Genomic DNA, 12,773 nt, shown 5'->3' with positions numbered 1-12,773 from the left:
TCAGACAGTACTGGCTGTCCCCCATAACCAGAGGCTCCTTCTTCCTTTAGTTACAGAACCCCAGCTGGGCGCATGGCCACCCAGCTAAAGGCCTCACTTCCCAGCCTCTTTTGCACTTGGAGGTACCGTGTGATGAAGTTCTGACCAGTGGGATGTCACTGGAAGTGGTCTGTGCACTTTCAGATCATGCCTTAGAAAATGAGTGTGGCCTTCGTCTCCTGGGTTCCCCTCCCTGATGGCTAAAACACAGACAGGATGGTGGGAACTAGAATTAACCATCTGGGACCATAAAGCAAAAGCCACATGTTGAAGACAGCAGAACAAAAGGGTAGAGTGTGTGGGGGCAGAACAGTGTCAAGCCACCAGATCTGCTTTGGACTGCTTCTATCTGGTTTAAGCCACTGTATTTATGGGTCTCTTATTATTATTTTTTTTTTAATTTAAAATGGCATCCCAACACAACCGTTCAGATGAAGCCCTGGTTTTTCACATTTCCCAGAAAGGGGACTGTAGTCCGGAAGGTACTTTACTTGCCCTATCAAGTGAACCCCTTTAAATGTTCACAATACAAACACCTTCAATCGTCTTTGGGCACCCAGAACTAAAACGGTAAGCCTCTCGGACCTTGAGGAAGGCGCTGCCTCCCATTGTACAAAGAAACCCAGCTTTCCCCAGGAATGTTTCTTAGGTGTTTAGAACTTTTGCTAATTTTTTCTCTCCCTGGAAAATTCCCAACTTTCATCAAATGTCACTTCATTAAGATGCACATGACAACCAGTTAAAAACAGCTTCAGGGGAGCATGATATCTTCTGCAGACTTGTTGAGCTGCCCTGCGGCTACTTTCTTAGAACTTGGTGATTTTATTTCCTCTGAGCTGTTGTTTGCAGCAAGTTCCCTCCCTTCCTACACATCCCATGTTCCTGCGGTCTTTTTTGGCTTGTTGCAATTCCAGGTAACCTCCAAGGGAGCTCTGGTGGCACACTGGTTAAAGCACTCACTGCTAACTGAAAGTCTGGCGATCCGAACCTACCAGCGGCGCCGCAGGAGAAAGATGGGGCAGTCTGCTTCCATAAACATTTACGGCTTTGGAAACCTTACGGGGCAGTTCTACTGCGTCCTATAGGGTCACTATGAGTCGGGAATTCACTCAACAGCACACAACAACAACAGTGACCTCCTAACCTTAGTAACCTGGTCCGCCTTTGAATGACAGACCCAGGAAAATTGTTTACCTGCCTGTTAATTTTCACCTTCTGGCTTTAAATCTGTCCAGCTCAGGTTCTCTGAACTTAACTATCTTCTCTATGAAGTGGTCCTCAGCTCCCCCAAACACTCCCTCCCTCTCTGGGTTCCCATGGCCCATATATACTTCCCTACAGGAACATATAATGTAATTACCTGTCTAGTACCAGTACTGGTTGCCCTTGTGTCATTTCCAACTCATGGTGCCCTCATGTGGGTCAGAGTAGAGCTGTGCTCCAGAGGGTTTTCAATGGCTGAATTTTTCGTAAGCAGGTCGCCAGACCTCTCTCCCAAGGTGTCTCTGGGTGGACTCGAATCTCCAAACTTTTGGTTAGCAACTGGTTATATTAACCGTTTGCACCACTCAGGGAGTCCTAATTATCTACTTCCCTTTTCCTCTCAATAGGCTGTACCTCTAGTTTTTGTTCATATTTGAATCCCCAATGTCTAGCTCAGTGCAGGGTTTATAGTTAGGGCTCAGAATCAGCCATGTTGTGCCATTACTGTGGTATCGCGGTAATGTGTACTCAAGATCTTCGGTTAATTTTGCTGTGGTATCGACTGCCTTCTACTTGTAATGAGTAATTCTGCACTGGTAGTATCTTGCTTGTACACCTAAGTGTGCCTCTTCCTAGGGCTCTTTAGCTTACGTTAGTTCCACTTCCCTTCAAAGCACATGTAAAATAGGTGGGTCACATCCGGGCCTCCATCCAGAGCCAGCCGGGCCTTGTTCTGGGGGAAGAGCTAAACCTTGGTGATACATTTTCAGACTTGGTTCAGTAAATTGCAATTCCAAATATTCTCAGAATTGACTTGCCCTTTCCTTTTTTAAATAAAGAGTCTAACTAAAAAAAAAAAAAAAAAGGGAAAAAACAAGGGGCTTGGGCCTGTGTGTGTTGGGGAGGGAAGCTGTGTTACCCTCATGGGTATAGAGGCTAAATATACATGTCAGGGTGATTCTGTGCCTGGGACAGTTCACTTTTATTGACCCCTTCCAGGTAAACAAGAGCATAAAAACCCAGATTCCAGGACAGGAACATAACCCGCCTTACCTCCTCACGTGTCTGCGTGTGGTGGGCAACCACTTTGGAGGCAAGCTTCAGAGCTATGCTTTGAATTTCAGACCTAGAAAAAAAGCAAGCCGAGAAACACACAAAAGTAAAATCGAACGCATTTCATACACAGACGGTTTTTGCTGACAGTCTGTCATCCACACAGATGTGAACGCCGGCAATCGCCGCCTCCTGGCTGTATAAACACCTCCAGAAGCAATAACTTTTTGGTTATTTAATGTGGAACTCCGACATCATTCTATTGCTTGTGCTTAGAACGTAGCTCCCAGGCTGAAGCTTTGAAAGAAACAGAGGACCTCCGTTCTGAGGCCTGGATTATGCACAAGTTCGTGACAGAATTAACTGACTGACAGGACCAGACATCACATCAAGGTTACACACAGTGCATTGGAAGGCAAACCTTTCAGTGGAAGCAATATCCATTGTCCAGATCAAGAACTCTTCTGGGCTTAGATGAATACAGCACTTTGTCTGGGGAAGCCACTCCCTGGGGTCCATGCAATGAAGAATTTTCAGTATCTGTATGTAGAATGAAAAGCCAAATCCATGAAAAAATAAAATAAATACTCAGGAAAATGTCTCCAGGTGCTAAATAAGAATCTCTTGTACTGACAAGGGTGTCTATCTTTCAAAAGGCTCCCACTGACTTCTTATTTCCCCTGAATACCTTGGGGAGACTGAGGCAGGTGAAACAATGCCAAACCCAAGTCTCCTGGTGTCCTGGGCTTGAACTCTACATGGCCTACATTCCTAGGCTAGAGCCCTTTCCTTCTACAGGAGTTCCAGGTGGCCATCTGCCCCCAAATAGCCATCTCAGCACACACAACCCTCTGACACAGTCTACAGCCAATTTTCAATGATTTGTTTCCTAAACATACCAGAGTGGCTTACTCTGTCTTTAGTTAATCTCTGACATCAATACCATTATCATTAAAAGCTTTTCTTAGTGCCCTTCTGTCCATGAACCCATGCCAAACACTATACAAAGAGAGTCTTTTGCCCTCTGGATGCTAAATCTACTTCCTATTGCCCCTGGAAAGCCCAAACTCAATCCTGCCTTCATGGTCTTATCATTCTGGTAGGTTCACCAAAGAATGAGGGGAGTGGAAGGGGATGGTCAGTATACCAGAGACTTTACCTTGCAGAAGCATTCTGGGTGCTTTTCCTCTATGGCCAACATTAAGAACTTCTCTCCCATATTGTGCAGCAAGGGTGGCAGTTCCTTCTCTGTTAACCCAGAGGCTGCTGCTGAGAACCTTTCCAACAGGGCTTCCAGTGTCAGCAAGCGCACTTCAGAGAAGGTAGACTCCAAGAGCTGACAGAAGGAGATGGGGACGTTCCTTGTCTGCTCTCCGGCCTTGGCTGTCACTGCCCACACAGCTGCTATGGCAAGTTTGGTGAGGCTCTGGAGGTACTGAGGCAGGCCTGGTACCGTAAAGGTATAGGGGAACCCTGTTACCAGCTCTGATCCTGTGATGATCCCATCGATTTCCTCCCAGAAGCCAAGGCTCTCCAGAACTAAAAGGCAAAAAAGCAAAGGGAAAAAGGTATTTATTCAACTTCCCACAAAAGAACATGGGAGAATGGAAGGCTCTGAATACACTGGGTGAGACCGTCTGATGTTTTTCTTGAGTAGATTTGAAATGAACTATGTCCACTAAGGTTCAGACTTCTGGCCCAGAGGGAATTTCTCTTTGGGTAATTAAAAATTGTTTCCTTAGGGGGACAAAGGCATTCCTATTTGAAAATGTGCTCCTAGTACCCTTCCCTGACATGCAATAAATATGAACTCAGTGATGTCTTAAATCACCGAGCCTCCGAGTTGACAAGGACCTGAAAGGATATCTAGTCCAAACTCCCTTCAGAGGCTGGATCCCCTGTACAACACCTCTTCCCAGAGGCTCTTGGTTGACCCCTACAGTGCCTTGGAGCTCACGAGCCAGCCTATTCCAGTGTTAGCAGATCTAATTGTTACATAGTCCTTTTTTAAGTTTCCGTTCACTGGCCTAATTCTGTATTTTGAGGCTCCCAATGAAGTCCTGTAGGCATTAAAATTCAATTATGGCCCTCTCTCTTCTCCAGATGAAATACCCGTAGTTCCTTCAACTATTCCTCATACAATCGGACTCACTTTCTCTCACCATTGCAGCTGCCTTCCTTTGGACATGCTTCATTTAACGGAACATGACTCTCTGGCGTGGTATGAACAGCAGGACTATCACTTTCCCTGTTCTGGACACTAGGTCAACGCAGTTGCACCACACTGTTGACTCATATGCGGCACAGTCAACCGTAACCACAGTCCTTTTTTCTTTTTTTTCGTGTTCTACTAATGGTGGTGAGTCATCTTTCTCCTGCCTTTTTTTTTTTTTTTAGATTTTATTTATTTTGTTGTTGTTGAGAATATACACGGCAAAATATACACCAATTCAATAGTTTCTACACGTATAATTTAGTGACACTGATTACATTCTTCGAGTTGTGCAACCATTCTCACCCGCCTTTTCTGAGTTGTTCCTCCCTTATTAACATAAACTCACTGCCCCTTAAGGTTCCTATCTTTCAAGTTGCTGTGGTCAATTTGATCCCATGAAAAGCATAATACTCTGGGCAGACTTTGTTAACTAGTTAAGCCAACTATCATTTGGGTTTCAGATGACTGCGGGGGATATTTTTGGTTTAAGGTTTAAAGATTATCTCAGGGCAATAGTTTTAGGGGTTCATCCAGTCTCCATGGCTCCAGGAAATCTAGAGTCCACAAGAATTTGAAATTCTGTTCTACGTTTTCTATTTTCATCAGGATTCTCCTGTGGAATCTTTGATCAAAATGTTCAATAATGGTAGCCAGCCACCAAATGGTTCTTCTGGTCTCATGGCAAAGGAGGCAGTTGTTCATGGAGGCAATTAGCCACGTGTTCCATTATCTTATTCCTATTCCTGACTCCCCCTCTTCCTCTGTTGCTCCAGGTGAATAAAGACCAATTGTTGGGGCGTGGATGGCCATGTGCAAGCTTTTCCGACCCCAGGCACTACATAACAAACTAGACGGTAGAACAGACACCTTGTACTTTGTACTAAGATTAAGACTTGTTTCCTTTGTTTCAAACCCAGGTGCGTTCCTGTTAACTTTTATCTTGTTAAGTTTGGTCTGCTTTTTAGATTGTCAAGATCTTTTCATATTCTAGAAAATATGTATCACCTGCTTACTATGTGCTGGGTTCTGTGTTAGGTGCTAAATAAAATAAGATCACTGCCCTTCAGGAGTTTATAGTCTAGTTTGAAAAAGAGAAATACATGAACAGATAATTCAAATATAGTGGTGTAAATGGTCATCTGAGTTTCAAAGGGGAAGGGAGGTGAGAATGTGCTGGAATCACAGAAGGCAGAGGAATCACATGAGCAAAGGTTCAAAAGCATAAAACAGAATAGACCCGGGGGGAACTACAGACAGTAGGGCATCACTAGGGCATAGAATGTGAAGTGTGGAATAGCAGTAGATGACGCTAGAAAGGTAGTGTGCCCAGGATATGGAGAGGCTCCTAGGCCATGTGGAAGAGCTCAGACATTCTTCTGCAGGCAAGAGAATGCCACTGAGGGGTTATTTTAAGCAACATGGCCAGGTGAACATTTCCACTTAAGTGTTTCATTGCTTGGGATGATGGATAATATTAGAGACAGAGAGATCAGTTAAAAGACTACTGCAAAAAAGAGGAAGAAGGAGAGTCAGGAATAGAAGAAAGATATGGAACGTGTGGCTAATTGCCTCCATGAACAACTGCCTCCTTTGCCATGAGACCAGAAGAACTGCATGGTGCTTGGCTACCTTTACGAAACGTTTTGATCAAAGATTCCATAGAAGAATCCTGTCAAAAGGAGAAAATGCAGAACAGAATTTCAAATTCTCATGGAATCCAGATTTTCTGGAGCCATGGAGGCTGGATGAATCTCTGAAACTACTGACCCGAGAAAATCTTTAAATCTTAAAACAAAAATGTCTCCTGAAGTCTTCTTAAAAGCAAGCTTAATTAGTAAAGAATGTCTGCCTTGAGCACTGTGCTCTTTTAAAGAACTATCTATGTGGGATCAAACTGACATGTGCAACTCGATAGATTATATAGGAAATTTAGCAAGCAGGGAGTTTATGTTAATGTGGAGGAAACATTTGGAAAAGGAGGGTGAGAATGGTTGCACAACTCGAAGAATGTAATCAATGTCAGTGAATTGCACATGTAGAAATTGTTGAATTGGTGTATGTTCTACTGCATATATTTTCAACAACAAAAAATTACTAAAAAAAAAAAATACCGCAGTCCAGGAGAGAAATGACGGCAAAAAGTAAGGAAGGGATAGAGAGAAGGTAGGTTTGAGAAACACTGAAGGGGTAAAAGTGGCAGAACTTGGAGACTGACTTGAGGAGAGGAGTCTTGGGTAGCTCCCAGGACCCAGATTCTTCATACAACACATTCATCATCCCGTAGAAATTGAGTAAACTTCAATTTGACAGGCAGCCCATAAATGCCCACAACCAAACAATTACTAATAAGGTTGACTTGGTCAGCGTAGAGGACAGAGGCCTTCAGTAAGTGTCAGCTCCTGTCTTAGTCACCTAGTGCTGCTGTAACAGAAATACCACAAGTGGATGGCTTTAACAAAGAAACATTTTTTCTCTCACAGTCTTGTAGGCTAGAAGTCCAAATTCAAGGTGGCACCTCCAGGGGAAGGCTTTTCTCTCTCTGGGGGAAGGTTCTTGTCATCAATCTAGGAGATTCTCAGGCACAGGGACCCTGGGTCCAAAGGACGTACTCTGCTCCCGGCGCTGTTTTCTTGGTGGTATGAGGTCCCCCTGTCTCTCTGCTTGCTTCTCCTCTTTTATATCACAAAAGAAGATTGGCCCAAGACACAAACTAATCTTGTAGACTGAGTCCTCCCTCATTAACATAACTGCCTCTAAACCTATCTCACTAACATCATAGAGACAGGATTTACAAAACATACGAAAATCACATCAGATGACAAAATGGTGGACAATCACACAATACTGGGAATCATCCCATAGCCAAGTTGACAGATATTTTTGAGGGACATAATTCAATCCATGACAGCTCCCTACACCCAATCCCAAGCTCTCAGCAGTTCATTAACCAGCTCTATTTGGTTCAAAAAACAAAAAACAAAGAAACCGTGGCGGTGTAGTGGTTAAGACCTACAGCTGCTAACCAAAAGGTTGGCAGTTCAAATCCACCAGGTGCTCCTTGGAAACCCTATGTGGCGGTTCTACTCTGTCATATAGGGTAGCAATGAGTCAGAATGGACCTGATGGCAGCGAGGTTTTTTTTTTTTTTTGATTCTAGTTTGGAATCCTCCTGACTTTATCATTCTGTCCAGATAATTTTATCTAGAAGAGCATTAGACAGACTTCATCAAACACCTTGCTGAAACTTACATGTTATGTCTATATTATTTCTCTGATCAACCGACAATTCTACAAAAAGTTAATAAGTTTAGCCTAAAGTGGCTTACGGGAGAGCATCTTAATGACATTTTACAGCTTATATAAGGCATTTTTTACATCTTCATCTCATTCTAACTCATTGAACCCTACTGACTTCCAAAAAATTATCAGAAACATAATAGAAATATAAAAGTTTAAGATAACAGTTAGAAAAACCTAAAATTGAAAAATCATATAGGCTTGTAATAATCCAGGAATTAAAAGTACAGAATATTCACGTAACACATCCAGTTGTTTCAGAAAGACGTTTGTCCCAGGAAGCAAAGTGGGAACTCAGGCTCCAATAGAACTGTGCCCCATGGAGGCCGCCATCCACCATCCGCCATTGCAGACACACCTCTGCTCCTAACGCAGACTTGGCAGAAGCACAGCTCAAGCAGGAGGCAGCCATCTTTACAGAACAGCACGGAAACCCCAGGCAGTCAGACTCGTCAACCTTTGTGTCATCCCTATTGCCAATGCCTGAAAAGCTAATCCATTACAATTTAGTAAAGATAGACCCTGATACTCTGGCCTCCAGGTACCACTTTCCTTCCCTTCCCATCCACCGTTGCCTGAGGACAACATGCATTAAAAAGGAATTTCATTTGTTTGGCATTTGATGGCTCAGGGATCTGTTCTCTAAAATGTAATTAAAAAGAGCAAGAATTGTCTATGTCATCCTGGATAATTTTCAAAGGAACTTGTTATCTGAAAAAGAGATATTTCAGAGTGTGTAGTCTGCTGGGCTAGAGAGGTGGCCACCTAGACCCACCCGCTTGCTTCCTCCAAGGCCTTGAGAAGAGATGGCATCACGAAGAAGCCAGAGACTTAAGGTGCCACCCCCAAGGCAGAGGGAGATGGGATGCGAGCTCGGGGAGAAGGTGCAAGCTTAGGAAGGGCTCCTTTGGGACTCCTTGGCCCACATTGCCTGCAGACTTCGCTGGAGTGCCATAGGCACCTACTCAGCATGTGTCAGGCACTTTGAGAGATACCATGATTCAGAGTTGAGAAAGAAAAAAGACCTGCTGTCAAAGAGCTTTAAGACCGCTGTTGTGTGCTATCTAGCTGATTCCAACCTAGCGATCCTACAGGACAGAGTAGAACCGCCCCACAGCGTTTCCAAGGCTGTAATCTTTATGAGAGCAGATTGCCAGGTCTTTTCTCTTGTGGAACTGCTGGGAGGGTTCAAACTGCTGAACTTTCGGTGAGCAGCCTAGCGCTTAACCACTGCACTGCTAGGACTCCTTGCTTTAATGGGAGGATAATGACAAGTACATAATAACAATAATGACAACAACTATAAAAATTATAAAAGGCTTAGAATAATGTCTAAATGTAAAAGCTGACATTTGTTGAATATTTACTGTGTGCCGGGCATTATTCTTGTATTACAAAAACAAAACAAAACAAAACAAAACACCAAACCCAGTGCCTTCGAGTCGATTCTGACTCATGGCGACCCGACAGGGCAGAGTAGAACTACCCCATAGAGTTTCCAAGGAGCACCTGGCGGATTCGAACTGCCAACCCTTTAGTTAGCAGCCATAGCACTTAACCACTACGCCACCAGGGTTTCCAATATTTTTCTTAGAGAATGTTAAATACCTCCTAACGCTAACGAGCCTAGGTGGTACAAGTAGATTGACTGGCTGCTAATTGGAAGATGGGTGGTTTGCACTGACCCAGCGGCTTCAGGGAAGAAAAGGCCTGGCAATCTGCTTCTGTAAAAATTATAGCCAAGACAACCCTATGGAGCAGTTCTACTCTGTAACACATGGGGTTTCCATGAGTAGGGAGCAGCTCAAAAGCAGCTAACAACATTACTTAATGCTATGAATAAAAATTACTTTTAGAAATGACTTTGGTTGAGTATTAGTCTAAGTACTTTACAAGTATGAACTAATTTAAGGATTTATTATTAATTTATTTTTAGTCTTCCCATTTTATGGATAAGGAAACAGAGAAGCTAAACATTACCCAAGGTCCCAAAGGAGACGATAGGAAAAGAGAATACAGAAGTCTTAAGAATGACCAAGATAAATGCAATGGGCACTTATTTTCTACTAGAAGAAGTAAAAAGGGGGGCTTTCGGGAGGGAATAAAACTCAAGATGGGCCCCAAAGGCTGCCTAGAGGTGGCTGACTGGAGAGGACAGGACCAGCTGTCCAGGGAGAGCTGGGAGAGAGCAGACACAGGTTCCCTGAATTAATGTGTCAACAGAGCAGCAGCAAGAGAGGCTGGGTCAGAGCCCCAAGACAGAAAATTATCAGATGTCATTCATTTAGGCACTTTCTCTGAACTACTTTGAAAAAATATTCTCCGTTGTGTAATGGCTACAACCCAAAGGGACGCCCTAAAGCAGAGCCTCTCCGACTGGAGCATGCTGCAGAATCACGCGGAGGGCTCGTGAAGCCACAGACTGCTGCCTGCACTTCATCTCCACCGTTCCCGCTTCTGTAGGTGTGGGGTGGGACCTGGGAATGTGCATTTCTAACAAGTTCACAAGTGACGCTGCGGGTCCAGGGATGAACTCGGAAAACCACTGCCCTGACGTGATGGTTCTCAGCCATAGGTTGTCAGAATCGCACGCCTGAGTCCCACTCTTTTAGATCCTGATTTCGGTGTAGACATCTGTAGTCTTAAGAAGCCAGGAGACAATTCTGCCATGCAGCCCAGGTGAGAACCACGCTCAGAAGGGATGGCCTTCACAGGGGCTGTAAGGTGTCTGGGTAGACACGTAGGCGTTGCAGTTCCAGGCAGAAAGCACCTGATTCCAGCCCAGTACCTCACCATAGTGAAGAACTGGAAATTTCATCACACCCTCCTTTTTCCTTTAAATAAAAACACCAAAGGAGGGTAAGTCATCAAAAATCCAGAGGAATGAATGAAGGCTTTCAACACTGTCAACATTGGCTCACTCTGTGCCCAGCTCTGTTTCAGATCCTGGGGCCAAGGCAGTGAATTCCAGAGACCAGGCTCTGCTGTTGTGATGCTCCCATTTAGGGGGAGCAGAGAACACGCTGCCCTGCACCACCCCAGTGTGAAGGGTCTCTAGCTGGAACAGGAGACTGGCGGTAGAAATGCCCAATCCTCAACATGGGCAGCTATTGTTAGTTGCTGTCGAGTAGATTCTGACGCATGGCGGCCCCAGGCGCGCAGAGTAGCACTGCTCCATAGGGTTTTTAAGGCTGTGATCTTTTGGGAGCAGATCGCCAGGCTTTGCTTCCAGGGCACCTCTGGGTGAGTTTAACCAACTAACCTTTCCGTTAATAGTCCAGCGTTTAGCCATATGTGGTACCCAGGGTTCCTTAAGCAGCTGCAGTGACTAACAAAGAAGTATTGCTGTCCTCTGGTGCAGTGGGTCTCTGCCCAGAAAGCACATTAAAACATTCACATCAGGGACACTTGACCGCATCTCTGGGGTGAACCCTGTAAGTCTGTTAAAAGTGGACCAGGTGATTCTAGTGGGCAGCTGGGGTTAACTGCTACTGTTCTAGAGGCTCTACTCTCCCTTCCTCCCACCCCTCTGCAGCAGGCAGGGATCTTCCAGTGGTTTTCACTACTGGGATTTTTCCCTGGTGATGCAGGATCTGTATCCTGCCACATCAAATGTGCTTCTCAAATTCTAGATCAAAGCATGGTCCTTATTTTTGTTTCTACGAGTGTACACTGTCTGCAGGATCAAGTCAGTTCTTTGATGGACTTCCTCTACCTTCTTTAGAATACTTTTTAAATCTTAACTTTCCTACTTGCAGTCTGAATTTTGATTGCTCCAGGTTTCTTCATTCCTTCCTTCTTTCCTGTCTTTCTTGTAAAGCCAAGTGTTCCAATGAAAGAATCAAGGCCCTGCTTTAATGGTTCCATCTTATCTTTCATCAATGATGGCTGGATCAGGTAGAATGAAAATACTTCCTACCACCTGTGCTATGTCCTAAAGTTTGCTGGAGAAACTATCCCTAAATTTGGAATTCCTGGACCAGTAAAATGTCAGAAGCAACATGATAGGCTAGCATATGTTGCCAACTTTATTTCACAACGTAAAAATGTTAAAACTTTATCATCGATTATCATTTCATAAAAGAAAAGCTACCTTAACATCAAAAAGGGAGGAGAATCTGTCATGGATTGAATTATGTCCCCCCAAAAATGTGTGTATTAACTTGGTTAGGCCATGATTCCCAGTATTGTGTGGTTGTCCTCCATTTTGTGACTGCAATTTTATGCGAGGATTAGGGTGGGATTGTTAACACCCTTACCAGGTCACATCTCCGATCCAATGTAAAGGGAGTTTCCCCGGGGTGTGATCTGCACCACCTTTTATCTCTCAAGAGATAAAAGGGAAGCAAGCAGAGAGCTGGGGACCTCATACCACTAATAAAGCAGTGCCGGAACAGAGCGCGTCCTTTGGACCTGAGGTTCCTGCACTGAGGTTCTCCCAGACCAAGGGAAGACCGATGACAAAGACATTCCTCCAGAGCCAACAGAGAGAGAAAGCCCTCCCCTGGAGCTGACACCCCGAATTTGGATTTGTAGCCTACTAGACAGTGTGAGAATAAATTTGTCTTTGTTACAGCCATCCACTTGTGGTATTTCTGTTATAGCAGCACTAGATGACTAAGACAAGATCCGCAGTGTCATAATAAAGGACAAGTTCTTAAGTTAAGGAAATTTTGGCTTTAAGGAAAATTTGCTATTATGTCATTTTGCTAGAATTCTCCTTTTGTCATGGGCTTCTGAAAATGTTACCGCAGACCAGCATTTAGGAACTACAGCTTTGAAGAACCTCATGGAAGTTTCCTGAGGATGGCCTGTTTGGAAAGCATGAACATCATGAACAGAGATCTCCTATGAAGGAAACCCAAGGACTCCGTTTGCATGAGGCAGTACAGGGGCCATCGGGCAATTCTCTCTGGTAATCTCGGATGTGTTACCTCTGCAGCTCTCAGGTCTTAGGCAGGTTGCA

At 44.3% G+C, this 12,773-nt stretch overlaps 1 protein-coding gene across 8 annotated transcripts in view; it reads right to left on the bottom strand.

Moving 5' to 3' along the window:
- Positions 1–12,773, bottom strand: part of THADA (THADA armadillo repeat containing) — a 362,922-nt gene that overhangs the window by 64,270 nt on the left and 285,879 nt on the right. For all 8 annotated transcript variants that reach the window (XM_064277151.1, XM_064277150.1, XM_064277147.1 and 5 more), the window contains 3 exons: positions 3,455–3,834; positions 2,717–2,835; positions 2,296–2,368 (listed from right to left, as the gene is read on the bottom strand). In XM_064277151.1, coding sequence (XP_064133221.1) covers positions 2,296–2,368; positions 2,717–2,835; positions 3,455–3,834 — 572 coding nt within the window. The remainder of the gene's footprint in view (positions 1–2,295; positions 2,369–2,716; positions 2,836–3,454; positions 3,835–12,773) is intronic.

The sequence above is a fragment of the Loxodonta africana genome, chromosome 26 (assembly GCF_030014295.1).
Source record: "Loxodonta africana isolate mLoxAfr1 chromosome 26, mLoxAfr1.hap2, whole genome shotgun sequence".
NCBI lineage: Eukaryota > Metazoa > Chordata > Mammalia > Proboscidea > Elephantidae > Loxodonta > Loxodonta africana.
The sequence above is the reverse complement of the archived record's forward strand: the minus strand, read 5'-3'. Positions and strand labels throughout refer to the sequence as shown.